The sequence below is a fragment of the Apostichopus japonicus genome, chromosome 16, assembly GCF_037975245.1.
Source record: "Apostichopus japonicus isolate 1M-3 chromosome 16, ASM3797524v1, whole genome shotgun sequence".
NCBI classification, from domain to species: domain Eukaryota; kingdom Metazoa; phylum Echinodermata; class Holothuroidea; order Aspidochirotida; family Stichopodidae; genus Apostichopus; species Apostichopus japonicus.
This window is the reverse complement of record NC_092576.1, coordinates 35,483,305-35,492,881: the sequence shown is the minus strand read 5'-3', so window position 1 is coordinate 35,492,881 and position 9,577 is coordinate 35,483,305. Positions and strand designations below refer to the sequence as shown.

Genomic DNA, 9,577 nt, shown 5'->3' with positions numbered 1-9,577 from the left:
GTTATGAAAAGGGCGTGCGCCGACGACAATAAGTTAACGTTTGAAGTTCTCCATAACACAAAAAGGGGGTTTCTACCCAGCGTTTCAACTAACACAATTTTCAGACTGATGTCACCTGTCCTCGGTTCTGATGGCAGAAGCGTTTTGATAAATGACTCAAAGACAGTTTACAAAATAACATTTGATATAGAGCATAGCAAGACAAGTGTCCAGAAAAAAAATCCTACAGAACAGATTGTTGCATAAAATCCAAGCAATATCTTTGGATGAAAACAGAACCGGATGTTATATATTTCTTCATGACGGAATAACAATTAAAAGATTTGACTTCTCTAAAGCAACACATTCGGAAGAAAAGTGGGAAGTTAAGCTTAGAGATGCCATTAAATACAGTGGACCAATGTGTTTCCACGTTAGTGAGTCCGGAAGTATTGCAATTATTGATGGAAACAGTGTGAAATACTTTCAGACAATTCAGTCACGCGTTAAGAAAATCATCACTAGACCAAACACGAACATAGAGTTGAAACCATTTCTTGTCACTTCGCGAAAGCTTTTTCGGGACTGGTTTGTTGGATGGGAGACCATTCTTTACAATGATTATCGTTATATAACAATTTACCAGTATTCGAAAGATTTTGAGCTCAAAAACTTAGTGTTAACATACAATCATACACGTGACACTATCGACACTTTATCTTTCGTAGATGAACACCACGTGGCCTTAGACATGAAATTGTACGGACAGAATAAATACAAGCTGATAATATATTACCTCCAACAAGTGTAATCTCCTGACGTGTTGATGCTTTGGGCAAAAGCGCCAACAGGGCCAAGCAAATGGTTTCGTATATGAAATCTTATAACATACGACAATAAGTATTAACATAATATAATGATTATAAGATGATTAGGCATGAACAATTTTGAAAATGTTCTAGTTTAAACAAGTTTAAACCATCGCAACACTTTGTATCGAAGCTCCCTCAAATTATATCCGTACAGTCTGTAATACCAAATCCACCTAGACCCTTAACAAGAAACACCCATCGCCACCCTCCTTACACAGCTTGCATTGCACTGTGAATTAAAATATGTGTGTATCACAGGAGATGTAAATTTGTATAATTTAATAAAAAAAAACTATTCAACAATCATAAGAAACCGTTTGTAGCTCAATGCAATTTACACTTATCTAGCGTCATACTTTCATTGTGTTACATTTTATACTTTTCATTCGACTGCCAAGTATTGCTGACGAAGGTCCCATTATTCCAATATATTTTCTAAAACTTTACTCCTTATATTTCAATTATGAGTCATATCTTATTTCTCTGGTTTAATAATGATAATAATAATAATAATAATGATCTATGTATATATATATATATATATATATATATATATATATATATATATATATATATATATATATATATATATATATATATATATATATATAATAATAATAATGATATATATATATATATATATATATATCTATATATATATAATGATATATGTATATATATATATATATATATATTTATATATATATATATATATATATATATATATATATATATATATATATATATATATATATATATATATATATATATATATATATATATTTATATACATTTAGTAGTTTGATCTATTTCCTGTTTAATTTTGAGACACCCATACTACTCAGTTATTTCACACACAATAATACAACTAAAAAATTTTAAGAAAAAAAAATGTTACTTTAGCCAGGAATATTTCATCCTCAAGAAATGAGCAAGTGAAGTGTATGAAACGAAACACTAAAAAACATCTAACCCTAAAACTGAAATAATTTGGAAACTTATGTTTCATGACTCAAATAGTAGAGGTTGATATTGGGGTACATGTTTGGTGGATGTCGATCTTGGCGTTGATGCTATATCAAGTTTCGAAGTATGAGTTCTTGTTTAACGATTAATAATCTTTCAAATTTAATATAATCGTTCTCCATAAAAAAAAGATGAAAGTCAATCAGGATGGAGTGTTTAAGTGATGATGTTGGTCATGCAAACATGTGACCAGCAGCTGTGTAGTGAAGAATTAGATCAGGAGAAGAAAACAATCACTTCGTTAATTTGTATACTGCTTTGTACGTTCTGTAAAATTGGTCATCACCGTTTTTGCTTCTCTATAGCTCTGAGAACACTCTCTTGTAAATATATTATCCTCGGATCATGAAACTGCATTCCCATTGGTGACATATATCGACTGATGAACCCGTATCCGAGTTTATTGTTAGGATCTGCATAACCGACCTGGCCACCAGCTCCAGGTGATCCGAAGAGATTGTCCTTCTGGTGAAAAAAAATATATTTATACAAAGAAATTTTATTAAATATGCATGGAAATTCTAACGTAATATATAAATTAAGAGAAAGTCAAGAAAATCAAGAACAGTAAATAACTCCCAGCCTTCACAGGTATTCGAAACCGGGCCTCCCGGCTTATATTCGGACACCATCATCAATTAGGATATTGACACTAATTAAATGTCCAAAAGTTCGTATGTACATATTCATATGCCTTTCGATAATCATACATTTGGTAGTTTCATACTTAACTAATAAAACTCAAACTATGCCTCAACTAATTATAATCTACATATATACGTTCTGTCTACCGGAGCACTCTGCGCCAAGATAGACGCCAATCTACCCATTTATAACATATGCAGTTTGTATTTGCTGTGGATATAAATGAAAAGATATCGGGATATGTACCTTTCATGCCAAAAAATAACAGTCAGCCCTACTTGCTACGCGAAAAGCAAAAAAGAAACACGAACATATATCGGACTGATGGTTACATCAAACCCTTACAGTAGTAAATATTCACCGGTCAAATAATACATTAGAAACATGCTTTAATAGAACCTTAAAAACATTTTTGAAATATTCTGAATCTCACATGATTAGGTTGCGGAATAACATCCATACCGTACTTCCATCTTATCATTAAATCTGTTATCACGATATCAGGCGTAGGGCCTCTTCTATCATTGGCATATTCGTCAATTAGTCCTTGAGAGAGAAGTGTTTTATTGTCTACTTTGCCACCGTTAGCTAAGATTCCAAACAGTTTGGCGATACCGCTGGCTGTAGCGATACCGGCAGCTGAAGACAACTCGAAATTTTGAAGAACGTCTGGATCCATTAATCTTTCGAACTGTAAATGAAGTTAATTGAAAGTAAAGATGGTGGAGAATCTGAAAATTAATGATAATAAAATGCAAAAGAATGCGACTGTTGCCAGGAATTTGATAAGCAAATTCGATGGTGCGCTTTGAACTGCTAAAACTGTTTCAACTCACTCGTCTTTAATTAAATACAAGGTTTAAAAATTCGTTATATTTCACAATTTTTTTGATATGAGCAAGATCTCAACTTAACGTCATCAAAAATCAACCACTGCTGCGTTTATGCACGTAAACAAAAAATGCAAAGATGAACGGAAAGCATAGACTCTTGGTAACAGTTTTTTAGGTAAGCATACTTCCTGGGACATTGACTGGTACGATTAAGCCACACAAGTTGTTATTGATTGCTCACCCTGTGATTTACAAGCCGTGTCCTTCCTTGCAACATCATCCCTGCACTTCTTACAAACATCATATTTGGTACTTTGAAATCATTATTTATACTGATAAATTAATTATATTATTATAAAGTAGTTAAACGTATAACATAATTATATATTAAGGATTAAACACCAGTAACACTTTTTCTTCCCACATATCTCCACTGGCAAACTTTACATTAATCAATTGACGAAAGACATAATGCATTAATTTAAGCTGTTTATTTTAACATTGATTACGTAATTAAAAAGTAAAAATTACCGGTAATAAGTATCTACATAAATGTACAAAGACGGCGAAGAGTTAGATGTGGACAATAATAAGGATACACAAAATTAACAAATGTATATGAATTCCAGTTAATATATCCCACTCCCTCCCCCATCCTCTCCCCTTCTCCGCCTAAAACTATAATTTTAGAAAAACAGTTTAATACACTACCATGGTGTTGATACTTAATAATGAAACCTTATTAATAATAAAATATACTTTCGTGTTCAAACTATTATGTTAACCTTTTCTCATCTGCTAATTACCAAGCGAATATTTGATTGTGTTTAAGGCATTAATTATGTTTTGCTTTAAAGTGAATGGTTGGAAGATGCTCTTCCTTTGTTTGTACCGTACCTCACATACTTCACCGCAGTTTGTCAAGGTATCGGTCAGTAATTTTAATGACCCTGTGATTGGTGCCAGGATACTCTTTCTCGCAAAGTCACTCTGACGCAGTGCATATAAGGTCATCGAGGGTGAGGCAGATACTAGCACCAACCGTCCAACACGGTGGAATTGTTCCAACGGAACACCGATATATGCTTCAATACCTAAAACAGAACCAATATAAAAAAATAATTAGCTTATGTCTTGAAAATTAAAGCGAATATTTTCAGAATGTTTGAATAACTTTAGTTTGTGCAAAATTGACTAGTTTATATCCCTTTTTCTTGAAAATGTTGGTTCTTAAAAGTCAAATTATACGTTCTTCACAATATAACCTCATTTCAAAATATGTCAATATATGCGACATCCTGTCACAAAGCCAAAAAAACTTTCTTTGCAACCATTTCAATTACTGTGTATTTCATGGGTAAAAATTGGAAAAAGATGTTACACGTTTTAGTATGCTTTTTTTATCATCTTCGTTCTGAATTTTTTTTGGGGGCAGGGTAAGTTATATTAAACTATTGCCGAAGTAAAAAAAATAATTCACTGCTGGAGTGTTAGAAGTGATTGTGTATTACTTCGCAAGAATACAGGATTGCTTTATGGCTATTTTATGTGCATATCCTTGCAAATACACTTTTATTCAAATATAAGAAGCTTCCTGTTGGTCTTTTTGTTAACCAAACTTAATATCAAAACGCCAGAAATTATCTAGTTCACTTCTCATTCAAACACACAACTAAAACAATTACGAAATGACGTGCAGAAAGGAAAGTTTCAAATAATAGAGATTTGATCTCTAATGACTTTTACTTTTAATCGGGTTAACGTTTTAACAATGACGGATTTAAGTGTCTTAAGTAGGATAATGTTGTCAGTTAACGACTGTATATGTACCATTTTTAACTAATAGAGGAGAGTTAAGAAATGAATGAATTTTACAAAGTAAGGTTATGTGTCAATTTTCTTCAATTCAAAAATTCGAAATTAAAAATAAATAAAAGATACACTCTCATCAATAACAACAGTGATATCTACTAACATATATCTTTATGGGACTTCATTTTTCAAAACAATTTTAACAAACATATTGGTCTAAGACGGTTATAGCTGTTCCATAGAGTTAAGGTGTTTTAAAATGTAAAAACAAGGTTGAGATATGCATAATATCAGAAAAATAAACAGCAGGTAATATTGTTAGACTTCAATATATCTGGGAAAGCTCGTCTTACCGAACGGTTTGCTGACTTCTTCGTGGAAGAATTTACCAATACTTCTCTTCTTAGGGTCTGCTCGTCTGACCAGTGCGTCAACATAAGGACCGATAGAAAGTGTATGGTACCCATGAGCAGTGCCTGGTTCCCAAGCTGGTTCAGTTTCTGCAAGAACCTTGTCCATGGCTGATTTGTTATTCATAAGATCAAAGGTCATCGGTTCATTTAGTACTGCGAGTCCAGCCTGAGAAGTAAAATTTACAATTTCTATCAGAGATCCAACGAGTTTCATTACTCGTAAGACAACATAAACGAGACGAGCATTTCTACTATCGTTTTTCATAGTATTTAATAAAGAATTCTAAGTATTGTACCTCGTGTTCCATAAGTTGTTCCACTGTTATCTTGTCTTTGCCTTTCTGCGCAAACTCGGGCCAGTAATTAGCGACTGGTTTCTTGAAATCTAAATGTCCTCTATCAACTAACATAGCAACACATAACGCACCTAGACCTAGTAAAAAGTAGGAAAGAAAATGGAAGTTGTTAAGCAGTAATACAGAAGGAGGTAATTCGTTATTATAACAGTATGGATCACTTATTTTTATTTTGAAAGTCGATTTTAGCGTCTTGATTCAGATCATGGTTAGGACCTTGGGAAAAGCTACGATTCTAACTAAATGATAACTAGGAATGAAGGGAAATAAATGATATCGATCTCTCCGTTTCTCTCCTCGCGTCAATATCTGGACAAGATTAGGCGAGCAAGATCCTATGTATCTTTAGTTATAAATAATTGAAGGATTTTTGGTGTCTTTTAGTTCGAAATGTTTTGCAGCTAGTCACTGATGTCCCTGAAGGCCAGTCGGCATGTAAGTCGCTCTCTCCCTTCCCTCCCCACACCACTTTGAAAAATGACAAACTTGTACGCCATACGTGGTAAAACTTTAACGGTTTTATTTTTACACAACCACTGTGGACTAGTCCTTTGTACTTGATATGATTGATTTCTTAGGTATGAGAAAAATATTTCAAATTATTTGGAATAACATGAAAAGTAAATACACTATGTCAACTCATTACCCGAAAAGCAATCTTGCTGTTTATAAGCCGGAACACACTAACACATTTCCTGACACATTTTGTTTTTCAAGAATTCCATTTCACATACCTTTTGTTGTAGAGAATATGATCGACATAGTGTCCTCACTCCACAGTCGTTTGGCTTCCTGATCGGCGTATCCAGCCCACAGGTCAACAACTTTTCTTCCTTCTTGATAAACGGAAAACGCAGAACCAGCTTCAGGGTTATCCCAGCCGTTTTCATAGTTTTGTCTGACGTGTTAGAGGCGAAAAGAACTTTTTTTTTTTAATACGTGTTAACCGATTCACACAGAGATTACAGTGACTACTTATAGCCTTACAATATTGTACCACAGTCAAAACTGGATCGTGGTGGTAAATGTGATAAATAGGTAGCATGTGATTTTAGGATTACAGTAAGAACTGAGGATATTTTTATTCGTAACAAAATATTCAAACTGGATTTTTTTTTTTGGGGGGGGGAGGAATTACACATATCCTCATAAAAAAAACTTAAAAGATTTACAGTATTTATTGTGTTCTCTTGTGTAGTCAATTGACGTGTTCAACATCAATTTAAATACAAACACTTCTTACCTCAACTCAAAAATGCATGATATAAGCAACTATTTGGAAGTACTATACTACGGGACATTATGACTGTTGATTTCTGGTGAGAATTATCAGAATAAGTAAAAAGGTAAGTAGAGCGACTATAATCGATTCTTTAACGTGAATTTGGCATTTGTCGGAAATTTAATTTTGGATATCGTATAAGCAGTGTTAGCGGTTGAGTAGTAAAGTAGTTTTAGGGAATACCATCGTAGCCTTTTTCGATTAAATGGGGTGTACTTCGCTGTGTTACGTTGGACGGTTTTCGCCTCGGCACGCAATGTAGTTTGATACGTCGAATTAACTTGGTTTCTTATTTGTCAGTTACGAAGGATAACCCCACTCGGACGCCACTTGGACCCGGCGAAAGCAGCCTACACAGACTACATCTATCTGAAGGTCACTTCCTACAAACGCATATCCGACATAAACCGCATGAATGTCAATGGGTCGGGAACAACTGTAATTGGTCATAATGATTGTATGACTTGATAGCAACGTACTGATTGTAAAACAACACACAAGTCAAGCTAAGAGTAGAAATTACCTGAATACTTCCCTCACTTCTTCAAATCCTGGAGCTACTGTACCCAGTATCTCTGGAACTGGGTATGATGGTTTGAAGAAGGCTGGTACAATAAACCCAACGACAACTGCCGTAACGGCGATTAGTAAAGCCTGGCGTAATACCGACATGGCTAAATGATTTTTGAATCGCTCTCAAGTTGTTTTAATATTGTCCGAACTAATTGTAGTACTGGTAACAGCACGGTTTTGCGCATACAGTGTAGCTGCGGTACCTTTAACAATGCATTATAATAGTTGACACGGAGTAATGTGAACTTTGGTCTTTTGCCTTATCTCTCTTATTTGCGTAATTATAATCCTTTACCCGAAGAAAACGTGTTTGGTCCATCGGTTAAGACGTAACCCGCGAAACTTAAACCCATCATAATGATACAGAAACATCAATTCAACTGGATATCTTTCCTTGTTGTTACGTATATTATCAAATTATGCCATTAAAAAAATAACGATTCAAAATGTTTACTATCGTTTGGTTAACAGTTTAACTACCTTTGCCTAGTACAACATTAAATTATGCAGATGTTAATAATGTGCATGTGTGTGTAATTAATTGTAGGTCATTCAATAGAAAGTTGGTGAAAGGAAAGTGAGTAGGCATACATAGAGCATAAGATGAAGGAGGAGATATTACTCACAATAATCACAATAAATCAATTCGTGATAATTTTGCAGGGGTTCCCGTTTCCGAACATTTTTAACTTCATAAACATTCTCTCAATAACCTAACATGCATGTTAACTGCTTCTAAATTCCAATCTGTAACAAAACGTTAAACGAAAAGATATCGATTGGATCTTCAAGTTCGAGTCATCACATCACCGACCTCAACAAAGACTTTGGACCCCTGAACAACTACAATTCCCACAACCATGTAATCCGTTCTTTCTATTATTTGCTCCTTAATCCGCTTCCAGTATAGTCATGGTTTATGTTGGTACTAGTTCTATTGCGGCCACTCACACTTATCTCCCGTAATAAGTTCTATATGTTACAGTTCTGTTACATTCCAAATAATCTCCAAACTATAATACTTGCCAATTTCGTTCATATCTCATTTTTTCTGCTTTTGTCTAATAATATTTTCTTTTGTAATACATGCAAATATACTTTTATTAAATATTTAAATTGAAAGCATCAAACAACAAGAAGATTAAGAATGGAACAAACTGCTTTGAGTCTGTCATACTCTCCACTATTATCGCTATATACATTGCATTTTCTTTATTTTGCTACATGGAGATGAATCAATCCATTTATTCAAAAAAAAAAAATCTCACAATTTTCATGAATCAAATAGGTTCACGGTTCAAAATTTAACACTGAAAGTTGTCATTCTAGATCCAAACGTTCAAATAATGTTCTCACTACATTGCTTTATTGCAAAACTACCGATGCTCATATTATATGTATTTTAAGAGGTGCAATAGGCTTTACTTTTATTAATCACAAAAAATCGATACGGGACAATTTCCTGGGATACCCAATGGCTGAGCATTTCAATCTCCCCAACCATTCTGTCAAAGATCTGAAACTAATTTTAATTGCTAAGATTTAAAATATATTGCACAACAGAGAGCAAAAAGAAAAAAAAAGAATTTTCCGGACCAATTTACACCTTAAATGTCTTAACATAGACACTGGTACAGTTGCTTAGCCGTACCATGTTTTTAATCAAGCTTCAAGTAAATTGTGTATTGTTTCCTTTTAATAGAATAATGTAGCATTTTACAATATTAGAGGCTACAAATTCTGCGGATGTCCTGGTAGGTTCTTAACAAACATCATGGAAGCTCCT

The 9,577-nt window shown here is 33.8% G+C and overlaps 1 protein-coding gene across 1 annotated transcript; it reads right to left on the bottom strand.

The window, feature by feature from the left end:
• Positions 1-1,631: 1,631 nt before the first annotated feature.
• Positions 1,632-7,999, bottom strand: LOC139982953 (beta-lactamase domain-containing protein 2-like). Its single transcript, XM_071996173.1, has 7 exons — positions 7,742-7,999; positions 6,671-6,834; positions 5,877-6,013; positions 5,521-5,746; positions 4,253-4,449; positions 2,956-3,213; positions 1,632-2,342 (listed from the first exon to the last, which is right to left on the bottom strand). Exons 1-7 carry the CDS (start codon positions 7,888-7,890, stop codon positions 2,160-2,162), a joined length of 1,314 nt encoding a protein of 437 aa, XP_071852274.1. The 5' UTR covers positions 7,891-7,999; the 3' UTR covers positions 1,632-2,159.
• Between the last annotated feature and the right edge of the window lie 1,578 nt (positions 8,000-9,577).